Source organism: Melanerpes formicivorus, unplaced genomic scaffold (genome assembly GCF_026170545.1).
Source record: "Melanerpes formicivorus ecotype bairdi unplaced genomic scaffold, bMelFor1.0.p_v2 SCAF_11, whole genome shotgun sequence".
Classification (NCBI taxonomy): domain Eukaryota; kingdom Metazoa; phylum Chordata; class Aves; order Piciformes; family Picidae; genus Melanerpes; species Melanerpes formicivorus.
In genome coordinates, this window is record NW_027142363.1 from 16,050,302 (window position 1) to 16,075,094 (window position 24,793).

General features: G+C 42.8%; 2 protein-coding genes across 6 annotated transcripts in view; both read left to right on the plus strand.

The window, feature by feature from the left end:
• The first annotated feature begins 258 nt into the window (after positions 1–258).
• Positions 259–6,255, plus strand: CREG1 (cellular repressor of E1A stimulated genes 1). Of its 2 annotated transcripts, XM_068144663.1 has the most exons (4): positions 259–765; positions 2,876–2,995; positions 3,965–4,149; positions 4,694–6,255. In XM_068144663.1, coding segments are annotated over exons 1-4 (798 nt in total). In that variant the 5' UTR covers positions 259–273; the 3' UTR covers positions 4,695–6,255. The 2 variants fall into 2 exon arrangements, with proteins under 2 accessions (XP_068000764.1, XP_068000765.1); XM_068144664.1 differs by lacking the exon at positions 4,694–6,255 and having other exon boundaries at positions 3,965–4,150.
• A 5,135-nt stretch (positions 6,256–11,390) lies between these two features.
• CD247 (CD247 molecule) overlaps positions 11,391–24,793 on the plus strand; it is a 72,529-nt gene continuing 59,126 nt past the window's right edge. For 2 of the 4 annotated variants that reach the window (XM_068144670.1, XM_068144671.1), the window contains exon 1: positions 17,381–17,536. In XM_068144670.1, the coding sequence (XP_068000771.1) occupies positions 17,482–17,536 (55 nt within the window). In that variant the 5' untranslated portion in view covers positions 17,381–17,481. Of the gene's footprint in view, positions 11,523–11,559; positions 11,767–17,380; positions 17,537–24,793 lie in introns of those variants that run through there. The other 2 variants (XM_068144673.1, XM_068144674.1) reach the window with 2 other exon arrangements.

A 24,793-nucleotide genomic window follows, 5' to 3' on the forward strand; every position in this document is an offset into this window, starting at 1 on the left:
CCCCCGCTGGCCAAAGGTCCCACCAGCCGCGCAGCTCCAGCACGCCCCGACTCCGCTCGTGCTCCTGCGTGCGCCCCCCGAGTACGCGTCACGGGCCCGCGAAACAGGATTGGCAGAGAGTCTGAAGAGGCTTTTCATTGGTTTATGGCCTGGCAGTGACTCCGCCGCCTTGCCCCTCTCCCGTCGGCGAGGCAGAGCTGTCAGAGATGTTTACAAAGCTGTTTACACTGTGGTGCTTGTCCCCGCCTCCCAGCAGCCCTCATTGGCTGAAGAATGGTGACATTGCGACCCTATTGGATGACAGCGGACAATCTCATTTTCCACTATCAAGGTTGTTCCCGGCGTGCCCACATTGGTGAAGGAGGACAGACCAGCTTGTTCCGATTGGCGGAGAGTAGAGAGGCCCGCCCCCTCTCGCGCAGGGCAGAGCACGTAGGTGCCGGCGCTGGCGGTGCCTGGCAGTTGTCGGTGGTCGGTGGCTGCTGCGGGATGTCGGGACTGACGCTCCTGTGCGCGGTGGCGGCGCTGCTTCTGGCGGCCGGCGGGGCCATCCCGCGGCCGGAGGAGGCAGCTCGCATGGCGCGCTTCGTGCTGCACAATTGCGACTGGGGCGCTCTGGCCACGCTCTCCGCGCAGGAGGGGCTGCGCGGCCACCCGTTCGCTAACATCTTCTCCCTCAGCGACGGCCCCCCCGGGCCATTCGGTGGCAGCGGCGTCCCATACCTTTACCTGACCGACATGGAGATCTCCGTGCAGGACCTGGAGGTGAGCGGCAGCAGCCGGGCCGCGGGCAGCGCCACTTGAGGCAACGGCGAGGCGGGGGCTCGCCCCTTAAGCAAGCACGTGGGGGCGGGGGGCGGCGAGGGGAGGAGGTGTGAGACCCTGCGCGGTCGGGTCTGGTCTCCGGTCAAGGAGACTTAACGCTTGCAAGCGAGCGGGTTGCTTATGCGGTGCCCTGTTTTTCACGGTTGCCTACGCTTTCTCTTCCCAGTAGAAAGTGGTGGTTGGAATTCCCTTTTGTAGGAGTCAGGGTTTACAGCAGCACGTTCTGAATGCAGTGTTAGGGCATTAACTGCCTGTTCCGTGGGTGTCAGATCATCTGTGAGCTCTGAAGACAGTTATTAGACCTTGAACATCGAGTGCTGTCTGTGTTGACAGTCCGCAGGCCTCTGTCCTGGTCTAAGCCAGCCCGTTCTCAGGAGCAAGCCTCTCTCTGCACAGACAAGAGAAGTAACGCAAAAAAAAACCCAAACCGTGTTTTGAGACAAGGATTGTTTAATTAAATGATAGGAGTGCAGTTACCTTAGCATGTTTCTCAGAAAAGCATAGTAAAAGCAGAAGCAGCAGGAGATGTCAGCAATAAAACAGCTCCCAGACCCACAGGCAGCCCAGCAGAAAAGACCAACGAGGAAGTTCCTGCTGGTCGTGACCTGGAAAATTGCTAAGCAGCACTTTGAGCATGTGGCTGAAGCTCCCAGGCACACTGACCAGAGAAATGAGTGGCCACAGAATATTTAAGCAGGGAGTATCATTAAAAAAAATAATAACTAAAAATATTAAAAGGACTAGAAATCGACAGTTGGGATGTGAGCAAGGGGGGCTTCTGCACAGGCTACTGAAGGAATAGCACTTGAAGTTCCAGAGCTTAACATAAAGGCAAGAGTACAACAGAGCAGCAGACTGGTAAACTGAGGCTCTGAGTATGTGTCATTGGTCATGTCTCAAATCTTTTGCTTGGCTGTGGTAACAAGGGAGTTGGCTAAAAAGTCAGGGAAATAGTAGTTGTATGTCTTCTTTATTGGAATGTTGTTGTTGTTCCAGTACCTGTTACAGTAGCACTAGAACAAACACAAGACTTAAATAATGGATACTCTTTCCAGACCTTATTGTAAATGGGTTTTGTTTGCTCCCTGCCAGAGTTTAGGTTGCTACATTAAAATACTTTAATTATGTATCCCCCTGCTGCAGAAAGGTGAGTGTCTCTTGAACAGTATCTCCTTCGCCACTCCAGCTACAGCCTTTTGTTTCCAGAGTAATGTCAAAGTCCTGGTATAAACTGCCAATTAACGTATTCCTTCAGCAGGTTCTTCAACAGATTCTTACTGTGCTGTCACAGGGCAGAAACATTTGGCTGTGATAGTCATGTGCAAAGCAGACATCTGATAAGAGATGGTGCTGAATAATCATGAGTCAGCGTTTTTTGGTAGTTAAGTAACTTCCTATCTGTCAGGTGGTTGTTCCTGTTTCATCAGTTCAGTGGTACTCTGGGGAGTGTTTTAAGTGACTTTGGGGAGTTTCTTTTTGAGGTGAGCTTTTCTTGTGACATTTCTCAAGCACATGAATCTTGTTTGCTGAACTTCAGCCTGTGATGTTCAGCAGTAGGTAATCCTGCTTTGCACCATGGCTGTTAAAGCTCTGCTCACCACATTAGTTTAGAGAAAAACAATTTAGTACACATTATTTATTAATCATGATTGTTTTAAAACCTAACTTTAAAACTTAGCTTTACACTTCAAAAGAGCTGATCCTTTTGTGGGCAGCCAGGAGACTTTTTTTGATGGTGAGAGCGTGGGGATTTTGTTGAAGTAATTTGAATGTGAAATACTTAGGCTGCATGTTGAGCTTAGAGGAGTGCTGTTTTGTGAGGTGGTCTTTTATGCCAACAGACTTTAGCATACTTGTAAACTGGGATGTCTTTCATATTCAGAGCTCATCTAAGTACACTTTCAGATGTAACTAGAAAAAGATGATGACAGCTTTGTTCTCTTTACCAGTAATACTGAGCTGAGTAAAGTACCAAGAGCTGAAAATACAGTAGGCATAACATGTTTTTTTTGCAGAAGTATGTAAAGCTCTTATGTTACTTGCATTTCAGATCAACTCCAATGCCTCCTTGACTGTGTCTTTGGCACAGACTCCTTACTGCAAGAAGCACAAATATGATCCCCAGAATCCCCTCTGTGCTCACATAATCTTCTGTGGGAGTATTGTAAAGGTAAGCAGCTGAAATTTGACTGTCATGGTTTAACCCCAGCTGCAGTGTGACATATGGGCTTCCAAAACATTATAGAAGTAAATATTAACCTGAGCTATAAAGTTACAGATATTAGAGACAGAAAAAGTGCATTGTATTACTTGGTGGCATTGCTACCAGGGCAATTCTTTTGAGCATCAATAGGTTGGTGTCCCATAGAAGGAATCTATAACTATGTGTTACTCATTGAAGATCTTAATCCCCTTGTTGAAGATGATGACTGAAAATGAGGGCTAATCATCATTACTCTATCACCTGGTAGTCTAAATTCTTACTTAGTGTTTTCACACCTCAGATTACACACCACACTGCAGCAATCCTGTATTTGCTTTCATGAGGTTTTTCATCAGTAGTGGAATTGTTCATTTTAATTAGTTCTTGTATCACACCCAGAGAGCTCTAACTTGCTAATCTAACCTTTTAAACACTTGCACATTGTATATTAAATTCTGTCACACATTTTATAGTTTCCCTTCTCTGTAGATTGTTACATCATCCTGTTTACATGTGTACGTATGTGCTTGCATACTTTTGAACACAGCTAGATCTATTTATGTCTGAGTGAGCAGGTGCAGAGGAGGTAAAATTGCACCTAAAACATTGCCTTGTAAGAATTCATCAAGAATCCATACCTCTGTTTTGATTTGTTGAAAGACTTAATCTTCTGTTGATAAAACATGTTTTTGCTCATGCTTGCTATCAAAGCATCCTTTTGATTTAATATTAAAATCAACTGTCTTAGAGTTTTGCCTGTCTGATGTACACATACACCCCACTGAAGATGTGTAGACTCTGCCACAGTAATGAGTCGTTTGGGACAAGGCATGGCTAAACTGGAAAGAGTACACTACAGCCAGCAGGGCTTTTTTAGCTAAAATGTAGTCAAGTATCAAGATATCTTACTGCAACGTTTTTCTGCTTACTGTTTAGGTGAATGATTCAGAAGCAGACTTGGCAAAAAAAGCATTATTCAGTCGCCACCCTGAGATGGAAGGTTGGCCTAAGGATCATAACTGGTTCTTTGCCAAATTCAACATCACCAATATTTGGGTGCTGGACTACTTTGGTGGGCTGAAAATTGTGACACCAGAAGAATACTACAGTGTCAAGCCTTAGTAAGTACTTGAGTTTTGCATGCTTAACTCTCAGTATATTCAGAACCTGTAAAACTTCCTATTGTTATCAGTATATATTACCTGTCTTTGTTTTCTGTACACATTTATGGGTTTTTTCCCTAAGTAGTATCCTGGATGCAGTGTCTGAAATCATATGTCTGAGTAGCAGATACCTCTACTTAACAATATCAAGTATAGTGTCTGTAGAGCCATCTATGGTTAACTGCTTAAATATTTTTGGGGGTGAGAAAGGACTCCTGTAGAGTGGGCACAGACACTGTCCCCTGAATTAATTGAGATGGCTTATATTATGGCTTCATAGTTAAAAGTAGTGATACTATACAGGATTTATGAAGCTGCCTTGATGGGATTGCAACAGTACTGCTTGTTACTTTCAAAACAAAGTTGCTTTTGAATCTATCATTACAATATTGAAGTATAGATAAATTGTGTGCTATTGTCTACATAAAACTGTCTCCAAATTCCCAAATAGTGCAGTCAACACTTAACAATTCAATTTCACTTTTATTCTTACTCTTTGCAGGTGGAAGATCCTCGGTGATGCTGATATACAAACAGATTACACTGCCTGTTTCATGAAAGATTTATTCTTTTCTGTGTATTGTAGAGCTCAATTAATAATGCAAAACAAAATCAAACACTTTGCATTGTTGATGAGCTTGTAAAACCCTTCTGAAGCAAATGTAAGTTCTGACTAACCAGCACTACTTGAATCATGTCATTGTCAAAAAACCTTTCTGCATCAGCCTGACTAAATTTTATTCATTGGACATGATTCTGGAAAGATGTCTCTGTTGACAGTCTGCCTCCAGAAACACTGTTGACTGGAAACTAAATTAGTCCAGTTCTAAACCTTTCGATGCCTTAATTACATAACACCTGTGTAACCACTCCCCAGTTTTATTTCCAGTAGCAGTTTAATTTAGATCTTTATGGCAAAATACTACAGGACTGTGGAATGTAAAGCATTGCTTGTGTTGCAGTGGCAAATAATATTAGCACATGCTGAGTTCCCAAATTCTATGAAGCATTTTCTTTGCATGCCAACACACTCCCTTGTTTGAGACACTTTCTTTTTGCTACCTGTGGTATCAAATATGATTGTGTTTCTTCAAACTGTACCTGTACCTCATAAGTCCTGTACTTACACCTCAGGGTATATCTTCAGCTGGCAGTGGTTACATACTATGACTCTTTAATAAGAAGCAGTGTGGTAATATCTAAAGTATTTGACTTTAGTGTAAGAATAGCAGCTTACAGGTTCAAGGAGAATGTTGTAAAGGGTTCATCTTTTCTGATTAGGATTCTGGAATCTTCAGCTTTGTTAGTATGACCAAATGGCAGTGCATCAGCTTTATCACCCTCAGCAATAGAATCAAGCAGATTTGGGGGTTTAGAAGCCTTAAACAGCAGTTTGGGTTTAGTAATCCAGAAGTGGTAAAGAATCAATAGTGTATAACAGTGTGTTTCTTGATTGATAAAAGGTGTGCCTAATTATTTCTGTTAAGTCGCACACAACCAGGGGAAAAAAAACAAAACACCTTTTTACAACCTCTCGTCTCCCTTGTGCTAAGTTCACAGATACCCAAAAGCAGTTATGATCAAGCTGAGTTTTACAATGGACAATTGTGACAATTTTTACAGTTGTGGCTTTTGTCCAAATACTACAGATTCCAGTTGCAACAGTGTGTGAGACTTTAGATTCCTTAGAAAGCAGATACAAATATAGAACAGTGGAATTCACTGTATCAAATCATCTCTACATCTTGATGTCATTATTATCTCACTGCTTTTCTTAAACACTGGAAAGATTTGTAAAAGTATTTTGGATGTATCTTACCAAGTTGTCCTCTGCAAGAGGGGAGGAAAGGTACTTGATAATTCATCAAACCCATTCTGTTCTGCTATTTGAAAATTGATTTAGGATCAAAACATGTACAGTATGGGAACAATTTATGTTGAACAGATGACATTAAATATGAAGTTGGAAGATGTTTTAAAGGCATAAGCATTAAATGTCACTGTAATATCTAATGTGTGAGACTGATGCTGGGCTTTTGTTACAATAAAAATATTTTTTGACAAGTGGTGTGGAGTGTTTTGTTGCATGCTCAAGAATACCTCTCTCCCTCATGCTCTTTCCCACAAGCCTCTTCAGAGTTCCTGTTTTATTGTTCATTGCTCTGGAGTCTGTCATGCTTGCTAGAATAAATGGGGAAACATTCCTACTCTACCTGGCTTTCCCTCCCTGGATGAAATAGGCATCTTTGTGTTTCACTTTCTTTTCTAATGAAGTAAAACATAAAATGATAACAGGGCAGTGACTGACTAGGACTTCTGTATTGCTAAATGACTGTATGATCAGCAGTCAGGTGTTCAGCCATTCCCAGCAAATTAGGCCTCTGTCTTGTCTTAATGGTTACTGACGAAACCAAACATTATCATTCTGAATGCCTTTCCCTTCCTTCTTCCCTCAGCTTTTATTGCTGAGAAGGAGGTCCTGTGGTCAGGGATATCTCTTTGGTCAGTTGGGGTTAGCTGTCTTGGCTGCGTTCCATCCCGAATCCTAGTGTACCCCCGGACTCCTCACAGGTAGGGCAGGGTGAGCAGCAGAAAAGGTCTTGACATTGTGTAAACAGTCATTAAAATGTCAATGTGTTATCAACACTGGTTTTGTCAAAAATTCAAAACACAGCCACAAACAAACTACTACTAAAAAAACATTATCCTAGCCCAAACCAGTACACCACCTTCAAAAGGATCATTTGAGTGGTAGAGAAGGAAGCTAGTTTCATTTTGGTTTGTTTCTGGTTATCTTGCTGGCTTTTATCTTCCTCTTAGTACCAGTTCCCAAGTCTTTACTGATTGGGTGTGGAAGGGCTTATTTTGTTAACAATTCCTCTGGAGTATGTCTGTAATAATACTATTGCAATGTATTGAGAACAGTTGGAGATCATCCAAGTCTTTCTACATTTGAAATTTGAGAGGACTCCACCCAGATGCTTCTATTGGAAAGTGGTGAACAACAGAAGGGTTAAGCACAGCTGGATTTGTGGGTTAATGGGAGAAGAATTACCTGGAGTTGTGTCTATGCATAATCTCATGGAACTCACAGCAAAGAAACTTTTGTATGTAGAAATGGAATGTAGAGCCCACTAGGCTATCAATCATACTAGAAATCTGTCTGGTTTTCACCCTCAGTAATAGGTGTGTAAATGTTAATACCACTAACTCAAGAAAGTCATCAGCCTCTGTCTTATTTTTTAATCACACCTTTTCTTCTCTCTGGTCTCACTTTTGTTGTATTAGGTTCATTCATTAGGAATTCACTTATAAGCACATTTCCTTTTTTTGGCTACTACCCAGAATTAATACTGTACCTTAGAATATCAGAGGCTGAGTATAAGAAATTGAACCAGCTGTAAACAATGAATCAGGGGTTTGACATCTGCCCATGTGTATCCTCTTATCATGGCATGCTTGATGTATCTAAGTATATAAATAGTAATTAAGGTGCTCTCTGTACCCGGGAAGCTAAGTGTCTCCATTCGCAGATGTGTCTGAGACACAGGATAAGCTTAGGCACCTCAAGTCACAGGATGTCTGTTAGCTGGAAATCTAATTAGGATAATCTCAGCTTGTCTCTGCAATGATGTAGTCATGTGTTTCCTTTGCCTACTGTTTTTGCTCAGTGGCATCTTTGTGCTTCCTCTTTATTTTCAATTTCTTGTGTTTTAATGTAACACTGCTGTCCAGTAGCTTTCTTCTGACATGCTGCACCATTACAGAACAGAGCTCATGTATATCAGGTATTAGTTTCATCCTTTATTCAATTCTATTTGTAATTAATTTTTTTGCTATCTAATGTTGCATCTGTGATCCTCACAATAACATAGAGATAACTCGATTAGAATATTAGGTTAATACAAAAAATATTGATCATAACTTAATGGATTGTTCAGTTTTAAACATTTTGTTCCTGCACAACAATCTGAAGAGGCAAACCCCAATAAACTGTTATATTATTGTTGAACACGAGAGGGCGCCATAAACTTACATTTGGGTTAATTGTTGACTGTTCTAAGACTAAAAATTGGTTACTGAGTTCATCATAATGCAAAGATGCTGGCAAATCATACAGTTGCTGGGAATGGCTGAACACCTGACTGCTGACCATGATGGACTCAATCCCCTCATCCAGATCATCAATAAGGATATTGAACAGGATGAGGCCCAGCACTGATCCCTGGGGGACACCACTAGTGCCTGGCTGCCAGCTGGATGTGGCACCATTCACCAGCACTCTCTGGGCTCAGCCTCTAGCCAGTTCCTAACCCAGCTCAGAGTGCTGCTGTCCAAGCCAGGGGCTGACAGCTTGGCCAGGAGTTTGCTGTGGGGGACAGTGTCAAAGGCCTTGCTGAAGTCCAGGCAGACTACAACTACAGCCTGCCCCACATCCACCAGGCAGTCACCTGGGCATAGAATGAGATCAGGTTGGTCAGGCAGGATCTGCCCTTCCTAAATCCATGCTGGCTGGGCCTGATCCCTTGGCCATCCTGCAGGTGTGCAGTGATTGCCACCAAGATGATCTGCTCCATAATCTTGCCTGCCACTGAGGTCAGGCTGCCAGGCCTAGAGTTTGTAGGTTCCTCCATCCAGCCCTTCTTGTGGATGGACATCACATTGGCAGCTCCAGTCATCTGGGAAGTATCTTAAGGGATGAGATTTTGTATTATCTAGTGGATGTTTTCTTTTTACTCAGGAACTTGATCACTAGAGTGATTGTTCAGAATTTGTTTCTCTATCTCTTCATATCCAAGGTAGAAACCCCACATAACCCCTCATGACTTTGCTTCCGATTCATGCAGCTGTTAGGTGCACTTTGGCATAGAATTTCTCTGTTTTAATCAAAACATGGCAGATCCAATGACTTCTTGCAGGCTTTGTGAGAAAGGGGAGTCTCTCCCTGAACCTCAATATTGTTGGCAGTATACTTGTTCAGGTCTAGAATTACATCACATTGACTTTGCTACTGCCACTGACTGAGGTTGCAGCCTTACTCTTTTTGCACCCCTACTCCCCCCCCACCCCTGCCCCAGTCTATAGAACTGTAAATAGTTTGCAGGATTCACCTCAGAGATCATCAAGTCCAACCTGTCACCCAACACCTCATGACTAACTAAACCATGGCTTCAAGTGCCACATCCAATCCCCCTCTGAACACCTCCAGGAACGGGGACTACACCACCTCTCTGGGCAGCACATTCCAATGGCCAATGACTCTTTCTGGGAAGAACTTTCTCCTCACCTTGAGCCTAAACCTCCCCTGGCACAGCTTGAGACTGTGTCCTCTTGTGGTGCTGGTTGCCTGGGAGAAGAGACCAACCCCCACCTGGCTACAACCTCCCTTCAGGGAGTTGGAGAGAGCAAGAAGGTCTGTCCTGAGCCTCCTCCAGGTTAAACAACCCCAGCTCCCTCAGCCTCTCTTCATAGGGCTTGTGTTCAAGGCCTCTCCCCAGCCTTGTTGCCCTTCTCTGGACACGTTCAAGTGTCTCAATGTCCTTCTTAATTTGAGGGGCCCAGAACTAGACACATGACTCCAGGTCTGGCCTAACCAGTGCTGAGTACAGGGGCAGAATTACTTCCCTGCTCCTGCTGGCCACACTATTCCTGATGCAGACAGTGGTCTCTCCTGAACATTAAGAATAAATGAAGTCCAGAGAGGATGATAAAAAGGCTCCACTAGGCATGAAATAATTGGATGTCACAGGTTCAGTAGTCCCAAAAGTGAGTATTACAAGAGGGTGCTTCTGCTTACATCTCCTTCATACATTTCCAAATCCCATGATGAAAATTTTAAGGCCACAGTGGGAGCAGGGAACTGCTAGTCACAACCCTCCCACCCCACAAAGCAATGAATAGGAACTGACTGCATCCGAGGCTGTTTATCATCTCCCATAGGAAACATACACTCATGACTATGTTTGTCCTTACGGTACTGCACAGCTGGCTGCTGTTTGGGTTTTTTGTTTGTTTGTTTGTGGGTTTGTGTGTGTGTGATGGTTGTTTGCTTGTTGTTTGGGTTTGGTGGTTTGTTTTTTTGTTTGTTTGGATTTGGTTTGTTGCTTTTTTTCCCTTGGTGGATGCAGGAGGGTTTCTGTTAGCACAGTGCAGCTGCAAGGAGAAGTGACAGTCAAGTGATTTTTCTTTGGAAAAGTAGTATTTTCACAAATGGGAGCAGTTCTTGCAAGACCTTCTCTTGTCTCCCTGATGGGAGTTGCAAAGCAAGACCAGTAGCTAGAATCCGTCTTCTTTACAGCTCTCCAATTGCAATGCTGGCAACAGTGCAGGGCAGGGACTAATCCTCTTGGAATGCAGCAATTATCACTAAATAAGTATTAATTGCTACATTCCAGGGGGATTAGCACAGCTGAACCCAATTATAGCATAGTGAAGCTTCACTGTAAGGCACTACAGAGCACTGAAATGCATTGAAGAAATACAGAGCTGTCAGTCCACAACATTTTGCCTGTAAAAATTACGGGCTTGCACACAGTAAACAGCAGACTTTTTCTTTTCAGTGTATTAGTCTACTGCATGAGTGGCATGCCTTGCTGGGGGCTACAGCTTGCTCACCAGAAAATGTTGTTGCTTCTTTAATGCCCATTATCTTTATGTGAACATCTCTGAAAGTTATTTTAGTGCTTGCTAAGTTCTGGCATTAGAACTGTGTCACAAGCCCACTGGTAGTTTGCATCTCTGCATTGATGTCCTGGCAAGTCTTGAGCCCACCGAGCTAAGAATATCTCACCTCGGTGTTTCCAGTCGAGATCAAGATCAGAGTCTCTGTCTACTTGAGAAACTCTTGCAGCTGGGTCTCCCTGATGGTTGTGTTGTTGTTCCTCAGTAGCTTTGCTCTTAGGAATGTGAGCATCAATGTGTCTCACCTTCACTGGAATTCTCTTGATTCAATCAGCAATGTGCTGCCACAGGTCAGCTGCCCAAATAGGCTTTCCTTTTCTCTGCCAATCATTCTTCTTCCAGTCCTTTAACCAACCCCACAGAGCATTGGCTACCATCCATGAGTCAGTGTAGAGATAAAGCTTTGGCTGTCTCTCATGTTCAGCTATGTCAGGAGCTAGCTGGACAGCTTTTACCTCCGCAAATTGACTGGATTCTACTTCTTCATCTTTTGCCTCTGCAACTCGACCTCCCCACCCCCTGTCCTAAGAGAGGGAGGAGCAGGGAGAGAAGCAGTGGCTTAGACTTAGCCAAGGCCAGCCAGAAGCAAGTTATCTCTCCCAAGTGAAGCAAAAACAGCCAAGAAGAGAAGAGAAAAGGGAAGGATTATGGTACAGCTCCTCTTATTCCAGATGTTTATCCAATTAATTTGTTTAGAATAATCTTCTGTTATCCTTTCCACACCCAAGAGTGATTGATTTATATTTTTCTACTTTTCTGCTCAAAATCTGTAACTGAATTTTGAAGGCATAGCCTCAAACCACCACAAACTGTCACTCCCTCCTGGATCAGAGGCACAACTCTGCAGCCTGTCTGGATTCTCTTGTTTCTGAAGCTCACTGGCTCTTTCATCAGGTGATGTAGGAATGAATTTTGCTTGCCAGAACTAACACATAGGCTTAGGTGGGCTGACCTGTTCTCGGCAGTGATGACCACAAGCAAGAGGGCAGTGTGTATTTGCTTTTTAACCCTCAGCTTGACTATGGGATATGCTTACTATTTTTTTTTCTCATTTATTTCCTGTTACAACTGCAAATCCTTTTGTGTGTGTGTGTGTGCAGTCAAAGCATAACCAGTGTGCATGAAAAGGGGATTTTTCTGGGGCTGAATCAGCCCCTTGCATTACAACTGTTACAGGATTTCTTGTGTCCAGAGGAAGAATGGTGTATTGATGCACAGAACCAATTGAATACATACCTTGTCTATGTTATGAGAGATGTTATCTTTACAGATAATGAGCTGCACCTTAGCCAGAGTTAAACACAGCTGAGTTGTACTTGGGGACCACTTCAATTCCCTGACCCATTCTCTTTCAGAAATCATAGATCCAATCTTCCAGTCTTACCAGTGCAGGTAATTCTTGAAATGTACTTTCCTTCACCTGTATGTTTAGATAAAGACTCAAGTTTAGCTGAGAGCATTTCTTAACCCAGCAGGGAGGGTTTTATGGCTCCACTGTGGCCTTGTCTGTATTGAGAAAAATAGCTGCTGGTTCAGCTGAGCTAGTGTTAGCATTCATTTCTAATGCAGTGTTAACAAAGTGAGTAAAGTGAAACGTCACTGTAGTTTAAACCGTTGGTAAAAATGCACATATGAAGTTGCCTAATGCACAAGGTGGGCAGGAACTGTCAAAGTCTTTACTGTGCTATGCACTTTCTAGAGATGCAAAGACCAAATAGGCTGGAAAGAAGGTGACATTCTCAGCAAATTGTTCCTCATTGTGGAATTGTAAGCTGTATGAACACAGGAAAGTTTTTTTCCTGGAGACCACTTCCCTTTCATCTTTTTCTGTTCTCCCTGAATGCATGTGATTTGCACCTCCCATGTGGTGTTTGTTGTGAGAATAACTCATAATACAAGCATGACTACTCTTTGATATACTTTCATTGTATTTAGATTCTAATGATAAGCTTGCCTTATTTCAAAAACTGAGGGAGAGGGAGGAGAGAATTTCTAGGGGCACTGTCATGCAAAGTCTTTTTCTGACTCTACCCATACTACTAAATGAAGTCCATATACTCTATTTCGCTGACCTTTCCCTATCTAGACATCAAAACACACTGGCCCAACTGCTGTTCTCCCAGTGTGCCTACTCTTGCCATTAATCTCCCTTTCTTATACAGCTCTTCATTCTTTTTCCTTACCTTTGGCCTCAACTCTTTATTCAAAGTGATAATTTGCTGACTTTCTGCCGGAGGGAGAAGCTATGATCAATAACAGGAGGAGACAGGGGTCAGTGGAATAATGATGATCAGGACCATTTTTTCCTCAGAAAATACTGTTACCCAAAAATGCAGTAACTAGTGTGATGATATTTTTGCTTTTGAATAAGGTGTCAGTGAGATTTAGACAGCTCTCAATGGGTGCAGGGCTCTTTTTCCTCTTACTAATTCCTTATTTTAACCAGCCTTCTGCTACACAGGGCGGTGGGCAGAAAGGGCTTTACCCAGTTCATGTTGGAATATAAGCTGTGTACTTGAATACAGCCATTTCTGGAATTGATGACATCTCTTTCAGTTTCAGTGCATGGGCTGTGCTTTGCCTTCTGCCTGGTGGTAAGTCAAAGCCCACCACCAGGTAGAAGAGGGACAAAGGAAACCCTTCCCAAGGCTGGGGGAGAGTAGAGATTCAGCAGCGCTATCTAGATATCACAGAAAGGCATGCAGCACTAGGCTTTGAGCATTGGAGTAATACTAGTGTCTAATAATTTTGGCATTGATTGGCACAATACATAGTAATTATTAAATAAAAGGATAAAACTATTTAATCAGTGTATTAGCCTTCACTACTCCAGACAGCAAGGTGATGAATTTCTTGGTCTCCTTCTTCCAAGAACTTCAATTTACTTTGCTTCCAAAAGGCTATAAATTCTTACTTCTTATATGAACAATAACTCTCACCCTGCCAGTTGTCATGCTATTGGAAAATAGTTATCACCAATCCTCTATCTGCTGGGGATGCACATTCCTTTTTTGTTTTCTTCCTCCCCCCCCCCGAATTTGAAATGAAAGAAAAATTAAATTACTCATTGACATAGTTGTGCTTTCTCTCAGCATAAGTCCTGATCCTAAAGTCTGTTAATAATATTACTCTTGTGAATACTCATCAATCTTCTGCAGAGCTAGTTGTATTTTGATGGGAGGGATGCTGTTTTAGGCTCCAAGGTGCACCTAAGTATGTTTTCAAGCTTTTTTTAGTCCATGATTGCCTAAATGTACTTCCTATTTCTGTTAATAATAGAGGAAAGTGTTATTCACCTTTGAAAAGAGCACAATAACATGAGATTTCTTATAAAGAGTGAGAGTTGGCATCACTGTGTCAAGTGGCATGATATTCATATAAATGCTGCAACCCTTTGCTGGAGAAATGATTCCTGTCTAGTATCTTCTTCTCTGGAAAATCTATTCTAAAACTCCAGATTTCACCTCTCTTATTTTCATTCTGTTGGGTTTCTTTTCCCCTTTATTTGCCATAAGTGGAGCCTTTTGCTGGCTGCTACTGCCAATTAGAAATGCTGGGGAGAAATTATCCCTAACCACACCTTGGCTCTCCTATTGCCTTTTTATGTGGTGGTTGGTATCATAGTATCAGTCAGGGTTGGAAGGGACCACAAGGATCATCTAGTTCCAACCCCCCTGCCATGGGCAGGGACACCCCACACTACATCAGGCTGGCCAGAGCCTCATCCAGCCTGGGCTTAAACACCTCCAGGGATGGGGCCTCAACCACCTCCCCGGACAACCCATTCCAGGGCTTCACCACTCTCATGGGGAAGAACTTCCTCTTCACCTCCAGCCTGAATCTCCCCACCTCCAGCTTCATTCCATTCCCCCTAGTCCTATCACTACCTGACATCCTGAGAAGTCCCTCCCCAGCCTTCTTGTAGGCCCCCTTCAGATACTGGAAGGCCTCAATTAGGTCACCTCGGAGCCTTCTCTCCTCCAGACTGAACAGCCCCAACTCCTTCAGTCTGTCCTCATAGGAGAGGTGCTCCAGCCCTCTGATCATCCTTGTGGCCCTTCTCTGGACACCTTCCAGCACCTCCATATCCCTCTTGTAATAGGGGCTGCAGAACTGGAGGCAGGACTCTAGGTGGGGTCTCACCAGAGCTGAGTAGAGTGGGAGAATCACCTCCCTTGACCTGCTGGCCACATTGCTCTTGATGCAGCCCAGGATCTGATCGGCTTTGCGGTCTGCAAGTGCACACTGAGAGCTCATGTTGAGCTTCTCATCCACCAGCACCCCCAAGTCTCTCTCCTCAGGGCTGCTTTCCAGGCAGTCACTGCCCAGCCTGGATTTGTGCCTGGGATTGCCTCAACCCAGATGCAAGACCCTGCATTTTTTCTTGTTGAACCTCATGAGGTTGGCTTGTGCCCACCTCTCCAGCCTGTCAAGGTCCCTCTGGATGGCCTCCTTTCCCTCCAGCCTGTCTGCTGCACCACACAGCTTGGTGGTTGGTTTGATTTCTGTTTCGATGTTTTTAATAAAGAAAACCAATGCACCATAAAAAAAAAAAAAACTAATCCCAACCAACAACCAAATAAAACCAAACAAACCCCACAAATAACCCCCCCAAACAAACAAACCAAACACACACCACAAACCCCACCAAACAACCAACCCTAAACCCAAATAACTCCTAAATGTCCCTGGCTCCCACGGTTCTCTTTGATGTCTAGTGCCTTGTTTTCCCTGTCTTCCTTAAGACTTAATTTCTTTATCTGTAAAACCTAAACTACCCTGGCTTTAGCATGACTAATTTGAAACACATGCTGAGGTCCTCAGGTAAAAGCAAAATTAAATTACTTAATATGGTTACCACAAATCAGTTTCTCGTGTTTTTCCAGCTCATTTTATGAAGTAGTCTCCTGAGTGACATTTGCTCAGTTACCACTAAAGCATGCTTATTTTGTTGCCTGTGTGGTTGTTCACCACTGCCTGCAGAGCACTGCTTTAATGCTGCCTGATTTGATCACTAGCTTGGCTTCGTAAGGAAACAAGCACTGTAATTCTTCTGGCTCAGCCTGCTGCTCACCACTGCCCCAGCCACTTTTGACCTGGGGGGTCAACATCAATTTAGCTAAACAAAGGAGGCTTAAACATAACCTGTTCCTACTCGTGGGTTTGTGTAGATAGCTGCAGGGATCTTTTTTGTTCCCTCAGAGCTGCAGAAAAACTAGGGCATTTTCACTTCCGTACTGGGCTGCTGAGTTAGTGTGCACATGTGCTGCCTGGGGCTGTGTGCCCTGCCACCTGGCCTCACATACATGGGCACAGGAGAACCAAGGGGGTGGCGGGAACTTGGGGCAGCACAGGAGGCACTGCAGTCATCATGCTGGATGGAGAACTTGGACCTGTGGGAAACCAGGTTTCACCAGCACAGCTGCTGGTCAGACTGGTTGGTTTTGTGACACTCTGAGGACCGTATTAAGGGACATGCCTACAATGTGGGGCTGAAAGGCTTTGTTAGCTCCCAGATCACAGCTGCTCCCAGATCACAGCTGCTTCCAGATCACAGCTGCTTCCAAATCACTCATCACCGAGTCCTGAAGCATGCTGGTCTGTCTCAGAATCTGTTGCTAGAGGACAACTTCAAGCAGCAGGAAGGTTGAATCCTGTGGCCCACTCAGTAGGTAGGAGTAGCATGGGTAGCTAGAAGCTGCTAAGCTTTCTGTTTCATGCAGTGTGAGGAGGAGGAGCATGATGGTGTCCTGTAGAGATGACACAGGCCCTCCTTCTTACGGGCTGTGGTAGCTTGAAGGACCAAATGGCTCCAGAGCACTATGCATACTGACACTTTCAAAACAGAAAGATGCAGTATGATCACTTCAAAAGACATCTCCATTTCACAGACAGGTATAAGTGAAATGAGCCAGGCAGGGTCAGTTTTGCTGGTGTTTTATGTCCTGTGGACAGTATCTGCAAGGGTAGGCAGAGCCCAGCTCCCCATGATGTTGGCCAGCCTCATAATCCTGAGAGTGCAGCCACTTTCAATTGCTGATGGTAAGGACAAATTTCATTTAGGTCTAGAAATGAACTTTGTGTCCTTACCAGTTTAACCAGCTACTTGTTCAAGAGTGACTATAACTGAGAATTTTAAGCTGTAAATATATGCTGCACTCTACACTGGGCGTAGTTGATACAGTAACTATATAGTTATATAGTAACTATATAGTTATTATATAGTTGATACAGTTTATATATGCCAAATTTGATATCAAATATGCTTTTCTAAGCCCTTTGTAGAGATCAGCAGCTGTTGACTAGGATGGCCCAGGAATCATCAGGCAAACAAAAATATACTCCACCGAAAATTATCTTGCAGAGAGTAAAAGAAAAAAGTGCAAAAGGAAACCCCAAACATCAATACCAAGAACTCCAACCCCAACCCTCAGAGGCTGCTCGGCGGAGGCAGGCACATGCTTTGGTGCTACTGCCAGCAGGTGGACTCCAAAAGCCCTGAGAGGGGTTGGGCTTCCTGTGGGGCCAGCAGATGAGCAGAGCCCGTGGAGGTGACTCTTCTCCTTGCTTTGTGGCCTTCCACTCCCCAGCACCAGCTGGGTGAGCAAGATGAAGTGGAGGATCGCGCTCTTTGCTGCCTGGCAGGCACAGCTCCCCGTCGCAGGTAAGGCAGGCTTTTATTTCATGGGGAGATGTTTTAAAGCTCTTCTGAGGAAAGCACACAATTATTTCTGTGGTGGCTTCACCACCGTTTTGGTAGCTGGAGAGTATCTGCATGGGGACCTCAGCCATGTCTGTTCTAATCACAGCTGGAATCGTGGCTGCCTGTGGACAAGGCAGCAGGACTCAGTGTGTTCCATTGCCCTGCAACAAAGAGACTGTGTGGGGGGCAGGGAGGAGGTGCCGGGAACAGCCATTGCTGTGGGCATGGCCTCCTCTTCCCCTGCCAAACTTACTGCTGCAGCTGAACAACAGCTCACCATTGAATAAGGCTCTCACCTGGGAGGCTTTCCTTGCAATTTAAAATTCAGAATAATGGAAATGGAGCCACTTGCTGTTGTTTGTACAAGAAAGGCTCTTTGGTTAGGTAAAATCAGAGATGTGTTGTTCGTAACAGCAGGTTGGTTTGCTGTAAGCAGCAAGCCCAGCAGGCTGGAAATAGGGGGCATAGGTTATGGGAAAGTGGGTAGGGCCCTTTCTGTCATGTCTCTGCCTCCATGCTTGCCTCTTCCGGACAGTGTGAAATGAAGTCACCTTTACCTTTGCATGTTTACTTGTGGTGGTATACTCTGGTCCCACCTGGGCAGAAAGCGAAGCAGCTTTGCTATGCACACCTCTTCAGAAGTCATGTTAATTTTAGGGGAGAGCAATGTTCTTCTTAGTAGGTTGGTGTATCAAACAAGACTCACACCCAGAGGCGGCCTCAAACAAGGGCTGGATTTGGAGAAGTTAGTCCATACAAGCAGACCACACTTCAGCATGCATTAGAGCAAAATCCCTTTACAGCATCCATGCTAACTGTAATTAAGCATACCATCCTTACACTGAAGGGGTTTGCTGCCTACCACAGACTACATTTGAAAGTTTTATGGAGACTAGAGAAAGGGTTTTGCAGCCACGTGCTAATGCTATGGAATAAGTTTTGTGTGTGTTGTTTCAGGAGGATTTTAATCAAAGCTGTATGTAGACATTCCTTCTGTTCATCCTCCATTCTTCCCCTTCTGCTATACTGTGTACTAAAGTACAATACTTCTGGTACTTATATTTTTTGTACACTTATGTATACAGGGCTGCAAAAGTATGAAAATTACTTTATGTAAAGGTGTGTCCACAAAGAAATCTCTTTGCATTTTCTCCTTTTAATCTATCACATATCAGGCTTCTATTTGTATTCTTTTAGCAGAAAATACCTATTGAAAATCATGCACTTTGCAGAGAAGCAAAGTTAGCCTTTTAGGGGTCCCTGATAGGAAGCTCTTAAGGGTATTCACACCTGGAAAGAATACATGGGATCAAATCGTGAACAGGCTATTCTGGCTGTTGATTTGGAGATGCTTGCCTGTGGATTTGAGGCAAAGTATATTCTTATGGGATACCTGTAATAGTTCAAAGAATAGTAGTACTTAGCCTGAGAGTATAGATAGAGTAGAAGAAATGTAGCACAGAACTTGCAGAATGTTAAAGATGCAAAATACACACTAACAAAAACGGAGGAGCACCATGAATTTAATTCAAAGATGAGACCAACTAGATGGGGTTTTCAGTTCAGAGATATGAACAGAAGCACAGATGTGCTGCTGCCTGAGTATTTTCAAGCTTTATTAGTGGACACCCACCCCCACCCCTCCTTCTTTTTTTTTTCCCATGAAACAAGCTCAGAGGGGGTCAGAGAATCAATAAGATGCATACCACCTTGCAGGGCATTCATTCCCCTTCACCATAAGGTGCAAATGGCCACTTAAAAGATGCTACCAAGACTGGGACTGATGGACTTGCAAAGCCTTTCCTTTTGTGTACTTAACTAAATATATCAGGCACCAGAAAAAAAATATATTTTAAAAGGAGTAATTTTAGAGATGGGGCACAAATTTTGATGTAGATTTTGAGTTATTGACACCAATTTCAGAATGCACAAACTTGGCCATCGAGCAGCTGCAGAGGGAAGCCATGTCCTACGCACACTGAGTATTCTGAGTTCTTCCCTTCAAAGGTGCAAGTGTGTACATCTGGAAGTTTAGCTGAGGTCCTCCTGCAAGCCCTCTGCTAAAAAGTGCATAAAAACAATCCAAATGTCTGTGTAGATGTCTTTATTAATTATTTGTTGAGACATTGAAAGAATATTAAAAGACTTCTACCCAAATAGTCACAATTAACATGGCGAAAATCTTCATGCTGTTTGCAGAGCTTTTAATCTGCAGTACGACAGACTTGGACAGTAACAGAACAGTACCGTGGGCAATGCTGTAGAGTTGCTCTGTGTATATAAATATATGTGTAAGAGTTCAAAGACAGCTCTTCACTTTTTCACAAAATCACTTCTCTCAGGCTAGTCTGCTACACGGAACTGGACAGTGTCCTGGTTTTTGCTGACTGTGGAAACTAAAACATGTCCTCCTTTGACAAGATACTACTTGTGCTGCTTATTTTCTCACTATATTGCTGCTCTGCATACCTGTCTCTTCTGCCCATTGGGTGCCATGATGCCAGGAGCCTTTTTTTTTAAGGACAGGAAGATAAAATGATCAGGTCATGGGTCTTAGAGTCCATTTGTTCCTTGTTTGTCATCAGATAACTTAGCAGGTCCACAAACTACAAGATACATAAACTAAATGTTGTTTACAATCCCATTGGTGAAAACCAACTAAATGCAGACTATTTGGCTACCATCCTGATGTGCTTATATGTTGAATTGAGTTCTCCTAGCTGAATTATTAGTACACCTTGGGGGGTGGAAATTAAAGACTTCATTTTATGTGTTTGGAGGGTTTGTTCCCCTTTTCTCCTGCCTGTTCAAAATGATTCATTAATAATTCATGAAAAAAAATATATTATCAACTGGCACATTAGTGAATGGAACAGAATGTAGGCAAGTGTAGCCTTCCTTTGTAAAGGGACATTTGCTGAGCTCTTGCAGCAATATATTCAATTATCTCATGCTTGTTATAGAGTAAGTGCTGTCTATCTGAACCCTTCCAAACAAAATTTCTGATGAATGAAGTAACAGTGATCACATTCTGTTTAGTTTTTCATCTACAGTAGATGAGATCTGTATGCAAAATTGAGAAAGCTCTCTGAAAATATGTTTCTATTTCTCCTGCGTGCATCCTCCTTAAGTCTACGTGGAGAAAAAGCTGGAGTGATGGAAAAACAGGAGGCTCACTAGCAGTTGAAAGGGGATGAGAACTTGATTGATGAATGAATGTTTATGTGAGTAATGCTTTTGAGAGCCATTTTATGTAACTCACACAAACTTGAATTGTGACTAGCATGAGTAAAACCATAATCAAGGAAAATTGCATATATACACACACACATATATAATATAAACAAACTATTTGTTTCCTAATTATCTCCAAACTGTAACAAACCTCCCTTCAAAAAAGAGATTAAAAAAAACCTTGCTTGGGCAATTGTCAGTAGCCATCAAGTCCCCCTCCTCTCCTCCCTATTTGAGTATCTGTATTTTGTGTAGAATTGTAAGATGCACCAGCTATTCAGAGAAGAAATCAGAGTACACTTTTAGGATGGTGTGAACAGAAGATACAACTTCTTAAAAAGACTTAAAATGTGTATCCTGTTAAAGGTATGTCGAGGGTTGAGGGGAAGGCCAGGCCTTCTCCCCCTCCCTGTAAAGTGAAGGGAAAGAAAATTGAAAGGAAAAACCCACAGCCGGATTAGCAAAGGATTGTGTGCTGTGTTTACAAAGCAGTTTAGGGAATGCAGGGGAATATATACACAATTTACAGTATTTACAATATAGACAGAAATATACAACAAAGTAACACAGGAATGAGATTCCCTTCCCCCGTCTGGAGGAAGGGTTTCCCCCTGTACCCCCTTCTCTCCCCTTTTTCCCCAAAGAGGGTTAGAAAGAGAGAAAAAAGAGCAAATGTTAATTAAAAGCAGATATGTGTTAGAAGAGGCCTTATCTGCTCAAGGTCAGTCTGGCCGAAAGCCCAGAAGCCGCAAGCTGCGAAAGGAGAAAGTGCAAGACTGAACTGAGACAAGTACCACTGGGAGTCAAAACCTAAGGCAGTGCTTCTGCTTCTCCACCAATGAAATTAGTTTAGACCTGTCTTGTTTATAAAACATTCAGCCATGGTGTCCTTTTGTTAAAGGCACCGCCTCAAACGGTCACAAGGTATCTCCTTTGTCCATGTGCATGGGTACTCATAAGCAGCAGATTGCTGGTTTTCACTGCTTTTCTGATATGACTTCAGTCGACAGCTACATTAAAGTTTCACTGCTGTCTCTCTTTTAGCATTAGAAGAACAATTTATGCTGTTTCACAGCCTGCAAGAAGCTGAAATTGTGCAGATTTTTTTCATTTGTACTGTTGTATAATGGAATATTTTGAGACTGGGTTTTAATATTATTTTCCTTAATTAAATCCATTTCTTTTCCTTTCAAGAATATGTAGGGGTTTTTTTTAGCTTTTAAAATATGACAGTCCAAATCAGATCATTTTTCACCAGGAAAGCAATAAAGGCCTTTAAATCCACATTATTCTATGCAACTGATTTATAACTCCATATATAACAGATAAAATGAGCAGGGAAATGAAAAGCTTAGTTTGCAGTTCTTCAGTCTACTCACTGGAATGCACAGGAGACAGTGGAAATGCATGTATTCAGTCATGTGCAATGGAGATATCCATCTTTGGGGAACTTGGAGAGTAGTTCTTTCAGTCCTTCAAGAATTTGTAGTTATTAAAAATAGGAGTGAAAACAGCTAGCTCATGAGCCTCAGAAATCACAAGCACTGCTGTCTGTGGAAGTTCTGGTCAAGTTTTGAACCCTGTAGACTGGAAATATTTGAGTCCCTCTAAGTTTCCTCAGCATAAACCATCAACCTTTGGAAGCCCTGTATGCATTTTGTTCTTAGTACTTCTTTATGTGGCTGTCAAGGCTCATGAGAAGAACAGCAAGCCTGAAGTCTTCTATCTTCATGTACTTTTGGTGTGTATGTTAAATATTGTGCATCTGGCAAGCAGGTTATGAAGAACAATGAATTGCTCCTCCTATTTGGCCTGTTTCTTTCATGGAAAGTAATTGTAGTGAAAACTTGATCTGTAACCTGGCTTCTGAGTAGCAGAACACCTTTTCCATTGTTTAATTTTTAATTGGAGAAGTGTGGTGGGTTGAAGTTTCCCCCCAACATTAACTTTGCCAGACCAACTCAGTTAGAAGCAAATGGAGCTGTATTTAGAAAAAAATAGAGCTGTATTTACAATCTACACTCTACAATGGAAGGCAATGAATATGTACAAAATATACAGGAGTTACAATATTATACAGATGTTTACAATTAATAAACAGTACAAGGACCCCTTGGCCAACAGACCAGGGAAGCCATTCCATTGCCCCCCCTGTCCCAAGAGAGAAAGGAGCAGAGAGAGAAGCAGCAGGTTAGACTTAGCCAAGGCCAGGCAAAACACGCAGATTATCTCTCCCAAGTGAAGCAAAACCAGCCGAGATCAGAAGAGAAGAGAAAAGGGCAGAACTGTTATGGTACAGCTCCTCTTATTCCAGATATTTACCCAATGAATTTGTTTAGAATAAACTTTTGTTTTCCTTTTCACACCCAATAGTGATTTATTTATATTTTTCTACTTTTCTGCTTGGAATCTGTAAACTAAATTTTAAAGGCATAGCCTAAACCCACCACATTTTGGTGTGTATGTTAGATATTGTGCATCTGGCAGGCAGGTTATGAAGCACAATGAATTGCTCCTCCTATTCGGCCTGCTTCTTTCATGGAAAGTAATTGTAGTGAAAACTTCATCTGTAACCTGGCTTCTGAATAGCAGGAGACTTTCCCCTTTGTTTAATTTTTAATTGAAGAGGAAGCCATAATGGTAACACAGCTTTCTGAAAGCTCAGATGATACCAAATTAGGATCTGGTGGAAACTGACAAAGGAAGAAGCTTGGAGAATTTTCAAGAAATGGTTGCATAAACTGTAGCAGGACACATTGAATAGGTCTAGAGGGTGGCGAGTCGTCAGCACTTGTGGGTTGTTGGGTTTTAAGAAACCTTGCCATATATGAATTGCTTTAAATTCAAGCTGTTGTCTTAGGTGAAAATCTTAACTTTCACTGTAAATAAACTTTCCTCATTTCCTAGTCGGATTTTTCGAGCTTGTGAAGGAAACCTTGCAAATGCTAGCCTGCATAGCTCCAGAAACAGAAAAAGAGCAAACCAGCTACATAACCTCTCTCTTACGTTTATTTCAAGGCAGTTGCTATTTTGGGGGGTATGAAAGGCCAGGCGTCTGCCTCAGGATGCTGCAGTGCTTGTGGTTGGTGAACACTGAGAATAGTCTCCTGGTCAAAAAGAAAAGCATGTTTAGAACCAGACAACACTGAGAAGCTTCCCTAAGGGCCCCAAAATTGTAATTGTAAAAGCAAATTAATATATTTTTTTTATTTTCTAATGCTGCAATATCCAAGAAATTAATGAGGGAATATTAATTTGGGTGGTGTTTTGTTTAAAGTAAGTGTACATTGAACATTGACTAAAGGAAAGGGCTATGTGACTAAACCCCTCTTTTTCTTCTTGTTCATCCAAATTCTATAATCAGTTTATTCCCACCAGGAGCATGGGTGTTTTGCATTCCTTTCCCTTAGAATGCTGTTCTCATTGACATGATGGCTAAGCCTCAAATAAACAAAACCAAATAGTTATAAAAATGCTTCTCCAAATATTCAATGTTTAAGGTCATACTGTAAACTCATTCCAGTTGCCCGTGGTGTATATCTCCTCACAAAACAAACTGAGGCTCAGGAGGGACGAAACAGAAAATGTCCAGTATGGGTGGGAGCAAACCCTCATACTTGCCTGGATGCTGCAAGTGGATTGAGGTTCTTTATGCAAGCATCTATAGGAGCAGGGCCCAAACTAATTAGGTTGTTTGAAAAACATTTTGTATCAGTTAATAGAGAAATTCAGCTCAAAATAAAATATAACTTATGAAAATTTGTTATTTGTCAGATGAATCTGAAGCCAGAGGTTTTTCCAGTATGACAATGGCATTCAACAAATCCAAGTGCCAGGTGCTGCACTTTGGCCACAACAACCCCATGCAGAGCTACAGGCTGGGGTCAGAGTGGCTGGAGAGCAGCCAGGCAGAAAGGGACCTGAGGGTGCTGATTGACAGCTGCCTAAACATGAGCCAGCAGTGCGCCCAGGTGGCCAAGAAGG